We start from the raw sequence: 14,494 nt of genomic DNA, 5'->3' as shown, positions 1-14,494 counted from the left end.
GTTAATTCACCCGGCCGCGTGAAATTTTCTGGAACGCGCAGTGTTCTTATAACGGCCATAACTTCTTCTACCAAACTCCGATTGAGGCGTGCAAGATACCCACGCGAAGCTCTTTCGAAGTCGAAGAGACTGATATGCATATGAGGCTGATTGGACTTCAAAATCTCCAGTAAAAATTGTCTCAAACCAAGGCTGCTGCACATCCACATAGTTTCTACCTTTTTCTACACATTCTTAACAAAATGGTCAACATACCAACATAATAGAGAAGTATATATAAAAACGTCCAATAATAGATAAATATGTTCAAATTCATACAAAACCACCCTCTAAAACCATGTAAAATCCAAGTATGTTATTGCGCAGACCTCAAGATGGTTCCTACATCTACCTACTCTTATACGTTGATGATATGATGATAGCATCAAAGAGCCAAGATGAAGTGGACAGATTGAAGGCTCAGTTGAGTAAAGAGGTTGAGATGAAGGATTTGGGGGAAGCCAAGAAGATTCTCGGCATGGAGATAACAAGGGATAGAGATGGAGGCAAGCTTTGGTATAAATGATGATTCCAAACCTGTAAGTACCCCACTTGCTCCTCATTTGAAACTTAGTTCTCAGTTATCTCCAAATACGGATGAGGAGCGAGAATATATGGCGAAAGTTCCCTATGCTAACGCAGTTGGAAGCTTGATATATGCAATGGTGTGTACAAGACCAGACATTTCACAGGCCGTTGGTACTGTGAGCAGATACATGCATGATCCAGGAAAGGGTCATTGGCAAGCTGTGAAATGGATTATGCGGTATATCAAAGATACTGTAAATATTGGTTTGTTGTTTGAGCAGGATAAATCACTTGGTCATTTTGCAGTTGGATATTGTGATTCCGACTATGTTGGTAATTTGGATAAGCGAAGATCTACTACTGGCTATTTGTTCACTTTAGCGAGTGCACCAGTTAGTTGGAAGTCTACTTTGCAGTCAACGGTAGCTTTGAATACATGGCCATTACTGAAGCTGTGAAGGAGACATTTGGCTTCATGGGTTGCTGAAAGAATTAGGTGTTGGTCATAAACAACTTGAAGTATATTCTGACAGCCAGAGTGCTATTCATTTAGCAAAGAATCAGGTCTTTCATGCAAGGACGAAGCAAATTGATGTTCGCTATAATTTTGTGTGGGAAATTCTCGAAGAAGAGGAAATTTTCATCCGAAAGGTTCCGACTTTGGAGAATCCTGCAGATATGTTGACTAAGGTGGTGACGAGAGCCAAGTTTGAACATTGTTTGGACTTGGTTAATATTCTGCAAATTGGAGTTGGCGCTTGACAGCGCCAATACGAAAGCACCGTGAGTCATTTGTTTGGGTGGAGAAAAATCGTGTTCGTGGAATTTGAAATTTTGCCAAGGTGGAGATTTGTTGAAGTTTGCCTAGCCTACAAACTTTGACTATTTCGTCAAAATTTTTATCCCACATCGGAGGGAGTTAAAAGCTTTGGGGGAGAGTTGCCTCTAAAAGGAACTCTCCTGCCCCATTTGTAAACTGAGGCGGAGCCACGGTGGGACCGGGGGGGCCCTTGGGCCCCCATCCATTTGAATATTTACTATATACTCCCTCTGTCCCACTAGAAATGAAACGTTTTCCTTTTTGGGTTGTCCCATTAAAAATGAAACGTTTCTTAAAATAGAAATAACTTTATCTCTACTTTTCCCTCTCTCTTATTTTACTCTCTCTTCTTTAACTCACAAAACAACACTACATAAAATCCTGTGCCGAAAAACAAACGTTTCATATTTATTGGGACGGAGGGAGTATATTATATGTATACAGTATGAGTAATATCGGTAGCTAGCACAGTTGGTGTGAAAACAAGCCTCTCATTCGCGTGATAACAAGTTTGAATCCTGCTGGTGCATCAGTTTTACTAAGTTTTCCTAACTTATGCTTATTTTGGATTCTTATACTCTACAACAAATACTGCTGGATTATATTTTTTCGGATTTTCTAATATTAGTAGATAATTATTAACTCTAGAACAGTATAAATGTCTTTATTTTTTAATTTATTAAATTAGTAATTCTGGTTTATTTTTATCGTATTCATTTAGAGTATTATTGATTTTCTCTCGAGTAATTTTGCATAAATGATTTAAAGTTATATTAATAAAGAATGATATTTATGATTTAAGAGTAAAAACAATTCTATAGACATGTAAATATATAATTCTGTATAATATTAGAAAAATTAATATCAATGCTATGCCCTAAAAATATATTCATATTTTTCTAGCTTATGTTCGAGTTGTTTCCGAACACTGAACATACTCAATATATTTTAATACTCTCTCCGTTCACAAAAAAAATCTCATTTTCTCATTTTGAAATGTCTACAAAACATAGTTTATTTACAAAAATGGAAAATTTTCGTCTTATAATTTACCCACATTTTTATATATTCTCTTTTTTACTTACTTTCTCATTAAACTAGTGCCGTCTATAAATGAGACTATTTTTCATGAACGGACAAAGTAGTTGTTTGGCCCCCCCATCGTTAAAAGTCTGGCTCCGCCACTGTTTGTAAACATCCCAAATATTGTATTCTCTTCTCCATTTAAATATAAGCGGACTCTGCAGAGGGTCCTCAGAGACGTAGGCAATTTGGCCGAACTCCGTTAGCAAAGTTTCGGGTGTGTTCTTTCTTTATTATTTATTTTGTTCCGCATTTATTTCTGGGTTTTATTTTCTGTTGTGATATTGTATTCAATATTATTTGCGGGTTTGGTAGTAGTGTTTTGTACACCGACTGATAAATTCTGTTTGGAGTCTGGTATTTAAGAGAGGACAATGTCGCCACCAGTCTTTCCAGAGAATTTATTTGGGGAAGTAATTTTATCGAGGTAGACCCCATTGGGTTAATTTTGAAATTACTGAATCGGTTCATTTCACTGTTTGATAGAAAATTACACGGTTTTCTCAACAGGAGACTCCCAATATGGAAGGCGTGTTCAGGTCGTAGGTTGCATGCAGCATGAGTATGGAGAAGACTGCCGAAGTTGTTCAGTTTGTAGATGATTTGGCTCACGTTACCAGACCAGGTTCTGCGGTTTGATGTATAAGTTACATGTTTTAGGTTTTGTATTATGCTCTTAGAATTGTCTTAATTTATTGGGTAATAGCATTTTGTTTATAGTTTCAACAAGGTTTGTTGTTGAGAGATTCTGTGGTATATATATCTAGTGGTAGGAAATTTGTATGCCAGAATATGGTGTGTATTTGTGAAATTTAGAGAAAAAATGATCTCCTTTTTCCTGATTATTATGGTGTCTGATTTTTATTCACATTTTTTTATGGGAAACAATGTTATTCAAATTTGTACTAATTGTTAACTATACTTCTAAAATATTACAAGTCCAACTGTCCAAGATGTTTTACGTTCATATTTCCAGCTACTACTAACTCTTCATGCCTCCGCTCTACTATTATATTCTCCCTATGTCCTAATTTATTCGGCTCTTTTTATTATTTTGGATCGTCCAAACTTAATAGACTGATTTCATTTTAACATTATAAAACAATTACAAAGTTGGTATACATATGGAATAGTTCGTTAAGTAAAGACTTAAATAGATGAAAAACATGGTTGGGCCTCGTGAAAATCCATCATTGTCCCTAAAGTATCATTGGACCACCATTACCAATGTTTTTAAGCACAACATAAACGATTGAATTTTCATTTAATAATAATTTAAGATGCACTTTTAATTTTTAATTTTAATTAATTATAAATAAAATTCTAGTCCTGTAATCCTAATTTTGTGGGAAAACTAATCTTTCGAAGTCGATTAGATGTCTCCAATAAAATACATTACTTAAGTAGTATTGCTCGTTTATTTGATTGGACAATACTAATATTTATGCTTTAGAGCTCAAGTTGTTATAGAACAAATATTTCGATTCTTTAGATTGATAAAAAAAAAAATTTGGTAAAGAGATTGATAATTTAATTACAGACTTTTTTTACTAAAGAGCTTGTTTGTTTATAAAAAAAAGTACTAATATTGTGGAAAATATAATTTTTGAACTACGATTCCAGAAAATATGACTTTTGAAATATCAAGATAATTTATTATGATTCTAAATTTATATGGATCAATTAAATTTAGTCAACTATTTGACATAATAATTGCAGTGATTAATATTTTAACTGAGATCATTATAATAACAATAAGATGATTCGGAATTTTATAATTACATAAAATTTCTAGTTAATAATAATAATAATAATAATAATAATAATAATAATAATAATAATAATAATAGTAGTAGTAGTAATAATAATAATAATAATAATAAGTAGTAGTAGTAGTAGTAATAATAATAATAATAATAATAATAATAATAATAATAATAATAATAATAATAATAATAATAATAATAAGAAATATGATCTATAATTTTAGAATTACGATAAGGTTCTCTTAGTAAATTATTACTAACTGCCAACATAATAAAATTACATTATTATTATTATAATTAATTATAATTCATGATTTTGTATATATATTAAGATTTGCTAAATAGATCAAATAAAAGTTTTCCAAATACATAAAAAAGCGCTTTTTCACTGAACGGCAATAGTTACACATGACATTCAAACAAAGAGCGAATCATAATCACTTGATCGTCGGAGCTTTGTACAGGGGGCAAGCCACAGCATGATTTCAACAGTAATGTGCAGAAACTTAAATCAAACTGATCATTGTCCGTTGGATTTCTTCCATGCTCCATGGCCACCATAATATTGCTTCAGATTGAAGAGCACGGGTTCTAGGCACGGGTAGAAATGAAATACGATTCAAATAACTTGGGACAAAGGGAGTAATGAATAATTTTATAGTTGAACTAAAACACAATAAATTTGAAATGAAAGGTGAAAGGAAGTTAAGTGGAGTAGAAGACCTTGGAGATGCAAGGAGCAGATGAATGGATGTTATTAGTAACTGATGAGATGCAGAGACAGATTGCTACTGCTGGTGAGATTCTCTTCTTCAACCTCCTTCTTGAAGCTTTCAATTGTTTCCTCATCACCACGAAAATATACAGTGAGTCGAAGGCTCTCATTACCAAGCTCCTCTTGTTCCGCCAATGTTCTCATTGCGGAAATGCTCGAAGATGCGCTGCGGTATTTCAACTCAATATCTTCGAGCGTTGCTATTTCTCCTATGCCTGATGGGAGCTCAATCAGTTTAGACAGATCTCTTAGATTAAGATATTCAAGGACTGGAAAATGGGAGTTGTCTGCATTCCAACAAACTAAATCACCACAACGATTAATAGTCAAGGTTTTCAAGTGACAGAATTTGCCCTCAACAGGGGTCCAAACAGATCCAATGACTGAATTTTGTAGCAATGAAAGGTTTTCAAGATGGGGCAATGATCCAACCATCATTGTCAACTCTTCCCAATCAACACCACAACCAATTAAACCCAACGACCGGAGAGAACTTGGGAAAGTGAGGTTCGTAGCAAACTCACACCACTTGGAATTGCCATCGAACTCCAATGCTAGGTATTGCAGCTGATGGAAGCAGCCAAGATTGCGGGGACAGTAATACCAACTTACTTCATCACAATAGGATAACTCTAGTTCTCTCACATTCGGGATTCTCTAGCAAACCTCTTCACTAAGCCTGAAATTCTCAACCTTCATAAGTGTGTACAGATTTCTCATAACCATGCGATTTGCATCATCCACAGGAAGAGGATCAATGAGACAAATCATGTCGATCTCAATCTGCTTAAGCTGTACCATCTCCCAAATCCCATAAGGTGCAATTACTTTTGATTGATTTGGTATAAAAATTGTTAATATTTGCAGATTCCAAAGCAATGATATCGACGAGGGAACATAATAAAGAAACCGGCGAGGGATATAAGCAAGACTCACATTTAGATACCGCAAGTTAACTTGTTGAAAAATAGACTCACTTATGAATGTTGTAACAACGTTACTCAATGTTCTCAACAATTTCAAGTCATTCAGATTGTTTATACCATAACGACCTCCATTGCATATCAGACAACGGACTGGGGCATCTGAGGTTATTGTTTCATGATTCACCTTTCCATTGATTAAAACCCGACGATCCCTAGTTATGCCTCGTGAAGTTTCAAAGACTGATAAAAACTCCTCTTTCTTGGCAGTTTGTAGGCACAATTCTCTTACAATGTCATGTACTTTAAATATATATACGTCTCTCTTATAGTCCAACCTATCCATTAATATGAGATTTCTCATATGAAGATCCCATAAATAATCCGCTGCAACCTCTTCCAATATGTGATTATCAAAATGTTGTATAAATTCTTCAGCAATCCAAAGTTTAAGAACATCCTCAGCGTAAATCTCTTCATCTTCTGCAAAATGCTCCAAGGAGTAGGAAACATGGCTTTAGATGAGCAGGCAAGTATTTATAACTCAAATATAACACATTCAAGCAGTGCTCATCGTTCCCTGTAGAATACAAAATTGATTGTGCTACATTCTCCCAGTAGGCAAGAGCCGTTGGGGACTTCCTGAGATGGCCTCCGACAACAACAATTGCTAGGGGAAGTCCTTTGCACCGTGCTACTATCTTCTTTGCAGTCTCCTCCAACTCAGGAGGGCAATCTTGTTGCTCTGCAAATGCATTTTGACAAAATAGATGCCAACTATTGTCCTCATCCAGAAAACCCATTGTAACACGATAATCGCCCACGTGATTGGCTACATTCGCATTCCTGGTAGTCACAACAACTCGGCTTCCATTGTTTGTATCCGGAAACAAGGATTTCACATTCATATCATCCCATGCTTTGAGGTTCCACATATCATCAAGAACAATCAAATATCTTAATCCGTATAAACTCTTGTATAACCTTTCTTGCATCTCATCAACAGTTCCACTAGTGGATCCTCTCAGACAAGACAACAGTTGTGACAAAATTTTTTGAATGCTATAATCTTGAGATATTGTTGCCCAAAGGCAAACATCAAAGTGGTGCACGGTATATGGATGTTTAAATGCATTTATGGCAAGAGTAGTCTTACCAATTCCACCCATGCCTTGGATGGGGATGACTCGCCGACGCAACGGAGGTCCGGTGAGAAGATGCAGAAGTTGAAGTAAGATATCATCAAATCCGACCATATTGGAAGAGGTGACAAGAGGCGTTGACTTTGTGGATGATGATGATGATGGATTTGTGGACGGCTCCAACAATCCACTGTGCGAACTCACAATTGATGCCTTTCTCCTCATGTAATCCATTCCTTGGGTTGCTTTGTGCAGATCCAGCAGGAAACGAGATGATCGCGTCTTTCCGCAACGGATCTGATGCACCATATGTGCTTTGATCACATCTGCTGTCACTTGAGCTGCATGCGCAATTCGCATCTCTAACGCTTCTGCTGTTTCTCTTCTGGATCCATGGGAATCGTCGTAGCTTTCCACGAAATCGATCAGGAAACAGACAATATCCAAAAGGGATACAATTTGTTCTCTCTCAAAGGAAAATGTATGGTTGTGGTGATTGTTGATAAGGAGTAGTATATTATTTTGAAGAGAAACTAGAGCTGCGAAAGCTGCTGCCATGGATGGATCTCAGATTTGTTTCTGGTCTTTATTTTGAGAGAAGATGGAGAATGTGATGCTTGGTTATTTGATGAGATTATAAAATGACCTCAACATGGCTTGTCCAGAAAATAGTCATCTAACACAGTTGACGGTAGTTAGTTTAGAAATATTTTTGAGGAAGAAAACAACGTTCTACTTCTTTTATTTTTAACTGTATTATTAGTGAAATATGCTAAAATTTGTGGGCCTATTGTTAAAATAGTTGATTTCATATTTAAACTAACATGCAAAACTTGACCCACATTTCAATAATTTTACCAAATCACATTTTTTAAAACTCATAATCGTCAACAAGGGAGAAATATATTCATATGGAAATGGCACAACACCTATTTTGCACAACAGGGGATCCATTTCCACCCAATACCTGACGTACGATTTTCCGATATTAGTAGGGAGCCCTAGATTTCAATGAAGGCACACAATACAAAACCACGCACGAAATACAAAATCAAATTAGTTTTTAAGTTATTTGGCTTTTGAATTTCTTAAGTTATATTAGTATCATATAGTATTTAATTTTTATGTATAAATATGTGCATATGTGCTTATTAATAGTATTACATTTTACTAGTTAAATTATGTTAATGGTCATATATTATGACCGTTAATTCTATTTAAAAAATTACCACTTGGATGCATTACTACTACTCGTTAGTTGTTTGCAACCAACATATGGAAAAAGGCTATTTCATTGATCGTCAGTAATTACACATGACTATCCATACATCTTAACATAGGCTTACATTCAAACTAAGAGAGAATCACAATCACTTGATCGCCGGAGCTTTACAGAGGGGGCAGAAGTTCTCGCCACAGACGAGCCACCGCCGTATGCAGTCAGGATGAAATTTGTGGCGGCAATCCAATGTAGTCACCGATCCACGGTACATATCGTCTAGACATATGCAACAAACTTCTTCTTCATCTTGATCCGTATCGTCGCAGCGACGTGTCCTGAAACAAGAGAGAACGTCGGCTTCGGGCGAATCCATATGGCCGTTGGATTGAGGCGACCAGACCCTGACCACGACGTCGTAGCCTTGAAAGTGCAAGACCTTAAGAGTAACTCCATCATGCGCCGCTGCTTCATCCCAACCGTACATCATCGTCGCGTACTCCTCTAACTCATCCGCGCCCATTGGCCACCGTAAAATCGCTACCGGCTCAACCTCAAGAGTATATGTCTGTTCCATCGCCATTGGTTTTGGTATGAAATTTGATAGAGAAAGAGAAGCTTTAGGGTTTTGAGAAGTGTGACGAATGGCGTGAGCTTTGAAGATATATATAAGTTGCTTTAGCTCAAATTACTATTTTGGGAAGAATATCTGATTTTGTGTTTCATTATGGAAATTTTAATGATTGAGACCCACATGGAAAGTAACTTTTGTTTCGATAATTGAAATTGAAATTTGATTTTTCCACTACAGAAAAAGCTTCCGTTTGCGACCAACTTTTTGCGAGCACACCACCGGTGCTCGCAAACTTTCGAGCATAATATCATCTGCTCACAAAATAGCGAACATGATATCGAGCAAAACCACAAATAACGACCAATTTGTCATAAAATGAGGAGTTATGCGAGCACACATATAGTGCTCGCAAATTTGCTACTGTGCTCGCAATCGCGTCAAACGGTGCATACATATGCATGTGCTCGCTAACTTGCGAGCAAAGTACCCGTGGTCGCAAATTTGCAAGCATAAATAGGTGCTCGCAAAGTAGAAGGGCTAAAAATGCTAAACATTCATCACTAAACAAAACCGCATCTCTAATAATTCTTCAGCTTATCTCCATACTCCAATTACGTAATCCACCCAATTTTCGTATTTTCTGCTCCGGCTGCCCTATTGGAGAAAGTCCTCTCTCACGGCGGCTCCCTTCCGCCGCTCTCATCGGAGAATCTCCGATTTTCTCTGTAGCAATCCACTCGATTCCCCTCTGCTTGGCTTCGCCGAGAAATTGATAGAAATTTTATGGAATTTCGTTTTGTGGAATGATTCGCCGGTACTTCTATAACCCTCTCTAATTGCTATCTTCAATAATTCTCTGTAAATCAATGGAATGAATTTAATTGTTTAGGTTCTCTTGTTTCATGACTCTCGCTTCAAAAAATTTATCGATTATTGCTGGATAAAATTGTAGAATTTACTATCACGAAAATGGGGAAAAATCAAGCCTACAAAGCGATGCAAAGATCTCGGTTTGGCTCGAGCTCCGCCACGCCGGATGAGGTCGAGGATAGCATGGTTCGTACCCTTCCAAACTGTATATATAGCGCGTAGTCTGATTTTTTTCTTATTAGATGTTGATTTGAGAAAGTTAGTTGATGGAGATGCTAACATCATGATAATTTGTGATATAATTACATGATGATTTGTGATATAAATTATTAACATCACAATGTGTAGTTAAACTTGCTGAATAGTGTTGTAGAACTGAAATTAGTTGGACTAATTAGTATTTAAGTTTAAGAACTTAGCAGACTTGATAGTAAATCATGTGCTTCTGGTTAACAAGAGTTTGGCTGCTCTGTTCTGTTTTTTTCCCCTGATCTGTTGGATACCTAGTTATACAATTAATATCATAAGCACCCCTGCTCAATTAGTGCATGCATGATGGAGATGGTCTTTGAAGATTTTATTGTGGTGTGTTGGCGTTTGTTGGTAAACTATTGCATCCTCAATGCATAACCATGGAAGATATTGTGCTCCAGACCCTGAGCAAGATTTCAGGCACAGGTTACGAGGGAAAAGACGTTGTCATTGAAAACTTGAGGCAGCTATGTGTGTTCAGAGTAGCCAATGAAACTAAAAAACCTTGGATGTGGTGGGATTATGTTACAGATTTTCAAATTATAGATGTCCCATGAAGGAGAAGAAATACAATAAGGAGTGCTGACGGTGACATCAAATCTTTAGGTGGTTATTGATGTCTTTCTTATTAACACACATGTCTTTGTTGTGGTAATCATCTACTAATATTGCTTGCATATCAGGGCTTGATCTTAAAAAAATTGAAAAATGCATGGGCAATCCAGATGTTGATTCGGACAATCCAGTTCTGAAGGAAGAGCAGGATGCTCAGGTGAGTATTATGAAATTTCGAAATAGTTTTAAACATTAGTTTTTTCTGCACCTATTTTTTTCTAAGGTGACTGTAAATAACATTTCTGAGAAAAACAAGTCCTGCAGGTCAGCAAAGGCAGTTGGGCAGAGATTTGCTGTAATCCAAGTCAACTGTCAAAGGTAAATAATTTCTTACCTTTTAGTAATTTTGGCTAAAGGTGACACTGGATGTTTTAGACATGAGAATCTAAAGCTATTTTTATATCATGTTTGTCGCTGTTTATCAATGAGTATATATCCTATAGCAAAGGAAAACACAACTTAAACTGATGTGCACTTTCTTTCATTTTTTGTGGCGTGCTTCAATCAGCTGAAGGGGGGATATATTATCTCTCAGCATAACTTTACTACTCGAGGAATTTGGTATAGATTAACTTTTGGTTTTTGGATGTTTGCACTTTGCAGAACTTTGGAGTTATGGGATCAGATGCAGAAGGGTTATTAATTGTTGAGGTTATGTGATTGCAAGACTTCTGTTATTAATTGTTGAGGTTATGCTCTATTATTGTGTTATTGTAATGTGAATGCAACTCAGAATAATTCACATGTCATGGAGTATAGGTGTGGGATTGTGTTAGGATGCAAGAGCTCTGCTGATCCACAAGGATTTTGCTATGTGAAGGTAAAATCCCCCTTCTATATATCCGGATTCATTTGTTTATTATGAAGTATTTGGCTTTACTGTCTTAAGTTATAATAAATGCTGATGTTCATTATTCTAATGTCCGATGTGCAAGAAGGCACACAGAGAAGATGCACTTCTTGGTGAGAACTCCTTACATTTTCTCAAACTGGCCAAATTGCTTTCTCATCATCTTAATACCACAAAATGCTTTCTTATCTTCTTACTTGTTTTGCATATGTATTTATACATTTATATAATAGATTAGATCTATGCTACCTTTTTGTAGTACAGATATTAGAAGAAAATATAGGATTCTCACTTAATTATCTAAATGGTATTAGAACTAGGTCTACATACATGAGATATAGAGTTAGTGACTCGGAGAATAAGAAGTCAAGAAAATAAGGATGGTCCTATGAATGAGATTCTCTCAGATGCATCTCATTTCTGTTTATGAAACGTGGTCCTCTCATTTCTCATCCCGGAAACTATGATCAGCTAACAATGTGCTGACATTCTGTTTCCCAGATTTCAGTAAGATCTTCAAGTACTAATTTGTTCACTTGGGAGGAGATGAAGTGAACATGAGTGAGATTTTACACAAAATTCGAAATTGCAAAACAGTTCTATTTTTTTATTGCTAGTATTTTTTAGTAGTCAATCATTTAGCTTTGCATACAGTTATTGATGAAATGCATGTGAATTTGGATCGCAGGTTGCTAGGAGACAAAGCCTCATGCATACAAAATGCAGCAGCATATGCTGAATTAGAGAGCAAAATGCGAGTTGCGCACAGATTTAGAGAAAAAAATTTGGAGGTTTTGGAACGGGTGATGAGCCATAGTGCATAGGTTGACGAAATGATAAGTCAAAAATAGCTCTAAGTCTTTATAAACTAAAAGTGTAAAACAATATTATTAATTTTATATAATTTTTTAGTTTTGTTACATTTTTATTGTCATTATGATTTTTATTTAATAAATTGTCCAAATAATAAATTAAAAAAAATAATATTAGAATTGTAGATGAATACACTAATTACAAATGGTCAAAAACCTGCTAGCACAATAGAGGTGCTAGAAAACTTGCGAGCACAATAGAGTTGCTAGCAAACTTGCGAGCACATATATACATTGGTCAACTTCTCCTATTAGCGAGCAAAATGGTGCTAGCAAAATAACTCCTGCTCGCAAAACTACTTGCAAATTTGCTACAAGCGCTATAGCTAGCACAATTGGTGCTCGCAGTGTGCTAGCAAAACGGGCTGTTGTGAGCACTTCATTACCTTTTTTGCGAGCACAATGGTGCTAGCAAATCACCTCCTTTCTTGTAGTGTTCAGGTAGATTCTATCTAATGGAGATACTTTCCTTATTTATAATAATATTAAGAATAATTTATTCAAGTGTGGCAATTTAATTGAAGGTCATATCTTACAAAACAAATTTTGAAATAAAAAATTGAAACTTTTTTAATATGGAAGGAAATTTACAATAGCCAAGTCAAGAGAGAGAGAGGATATGTGTTGATCGAAAAGATTGCATATAACTAAATCATTGACATTACCATAACTGAAAGTGTTTTCTCTTAAATTCATACTAAATTTTTGTTACTAAGTGGCGTCTTTTACTCAATTTTGACCTTTTGGGATAATTGGCGTCTCCACTATTATTGACATGGTGGATGATGCTTTGTTGTTTAGTTGGTCTTGGGTTTGGATTTGAATTTGGATTTTTTAATGTCAAAGTCGATATAATTTTACTTATTTATTATATCAATATCAATTTAATCAAACCGTCAACTTATCTTAAGGCCATAATGCCATAGTAGTATTTATTCTACTAAAACAAATTATAACTACATAGTGTTTTATGTTTTAATTTTAATAATCATATTTATTCAAAAATTAAACTACTTTTCAATTCCATCAAACATAGAAATTCTATGAAAATATACTCAAGAATAACGGAGAGCTAGGATTTTGACATTTATAATTTAAGTAAAAGAGACGTGGTAAGGATCCTTTATATTTTTCCTCATTCTTTTTTTACATAATTTGATTAATCTATAGAGTATCAAACATATGTATTGTTGGATAAAATCATGACTTTGATCGAAGCGCATATAATTGTATTAATACATCTCTCAACAAATCCAAGAATCGATGAAACAATAAGATTAAATCGTTTAGTTCAAAGAATTACTATTACATTAGCAATAAAAGTTGCCAAATTTTTTTTAAAAAAAGAAAAAGTTGCTATTATAACTAGTTCGTCAATTGATACTAAGAGAATCTAGCATTAAGTGAAGTGGCTCCTTGATTGCTGTGGCTTTGCAGAGGGGGCAGAAGTTCTTACCGCGGACCAGCCACCTCCGTATGCAGTCCGGATGGAACTCGTGCCCGCAATCCAAACTAGTCACCGATTCTCGGTACAGATCGTCTAGACATATGCAACAAACTTCTTCTTCATCTTGGTCGGTTTCGTCGCAGCAACGTGTCTTGAAACTGGAAAGGACGTCGTCTTCGGGCGAATCCACGTGGTCGTCGGTGTTGGTTACGGTCCAGACGCGGATATGCAAACCGTAGCAATTGGGAAGAAAGGAAGAGAAGCCGGGAGGAGGGGTGGCTTGAAAAGGCAAGATCTCAACGGTAGTTCCTTCATGTTGGGCTAATTCATTAAACCTCGTCGCTGTCGTTTCGTATTCCTCCATGCTCCATGGCCACCATAAAATTGTTTCCGATTCAAGAGCGCGTGTCTCTGTTTGTGTCGCATCCATCGCCTTAATTTGATCTTCGGGAGAAATTTGTGAATTTGGTGTTTAGAGAAGTATGAGGAATGAGGCGAGAGGTTGATAAGTTATATATAGTCGCTTCAGCCTAAATATTTTGGTAAATATCTGATTTTGCGCTTTGATTATGGAAATTTTCATTATCGAGATATGGAGAGTAGCTTTAGATTAGCTTTGGGAAATTAAACAAACAAAATAAACGATATCTTCTGTTTGGATATGATTACTATCCAAGAAATAGTAGTACTACATAAACTACTTATAATTCGATGTATTT

At 35.8% G+C, this 14,494-nt stretch overlaps 2 protein-coding genes across 8 annotated transcripts; one reads left to right on the top strand and one right to left on the bottom strand.

Annotated features, from left to right (window-relative positions):
• Nucleotides 1–6,410: 6,410 nt before the first annotated feature.
• Nucleotides 6,411–7,634, bottom strand: LOC125189329 (putative late blight resistance protein homolog R1B-17). The gene has a single exon (XM_048086616.1). The coding sequence runs from the start codon at nt 7,632–7,634 to the stop codon at nt 6,411–6,413; it is 1,224 nt and encodes a 407-aa protein (XP_047942573.1).
• Nucleotides 7,635–9,434: 1,800 nt separating this feature from the next.
• On the top strand, nt 9,435–12,318 carry LOC125191385 (vacuolar-sorting receptor 1-like). Of its 7 annotated transcripts, XM_048088933.1 has the most exons (11): nt 9,435–9,683; nt 9,822–9,925; nt 10,393–10,417; nt 10,523–10,597; nt 10,675–10,763; nt 10,871–10,924; nt 11,210–11,257; nt 11,340–11,426; nt 11,542–11,569; nt 11,958–12,017; nt 12,145–12,318. In XM_048088933.1, the coding sequence occupies exons 5-10, from the start codon at nt 10,704–10,706 to the stop codon at nt 11,981–11,983; spliced, it is 303 nt and encodes a 100-aa protein (XP_047944890.1). In that variant the 5' UTR covers nt 9,435–9,683; nt 9,822–9,925; nt 10,393–10,417; nt 10,523–10,597; nt 10,675–10,703; the 3' UTR covers nt 11,984–12,017; nt 12,145–12,318. The 7 variants fall into 7 exon arrangements, with proteins under 7 accessions (XP_047944890.1, XP_047944891.1, XP_047944888.1 ...); XM_048088934.1 differs by having other exon boundaries at nt 10,393–10,597; nt 11,545–11,569; XM_048088931.1 differs by having other exon boundaries at nt 10,393–10,597.
• Nucleotides 12,319–14,494: the final 2,176 nt, after the last annotated feature.

Source organism: Salvia hispanica, chromosome 5, assembly GCF_023119035.1.
Source record: "Salvia hispanica cultivar TCC Black 2014 chromosome 5, UniMelb_Shisp_WGS_1.0, whole genome shotgun sequence".
NCBI classification, from domain to species: domain Eukaryota; kingdom Viridiplantae; phylum Streptophyta; class Magnoliopsida; order Lamiales; family Lamiaceae; genus Salvia; species Salvia hispanica.
Note: the sequence above shows the minus strand (reverse complement) of the source record. Positions and strands in the feature narration are given on the sequence as shown.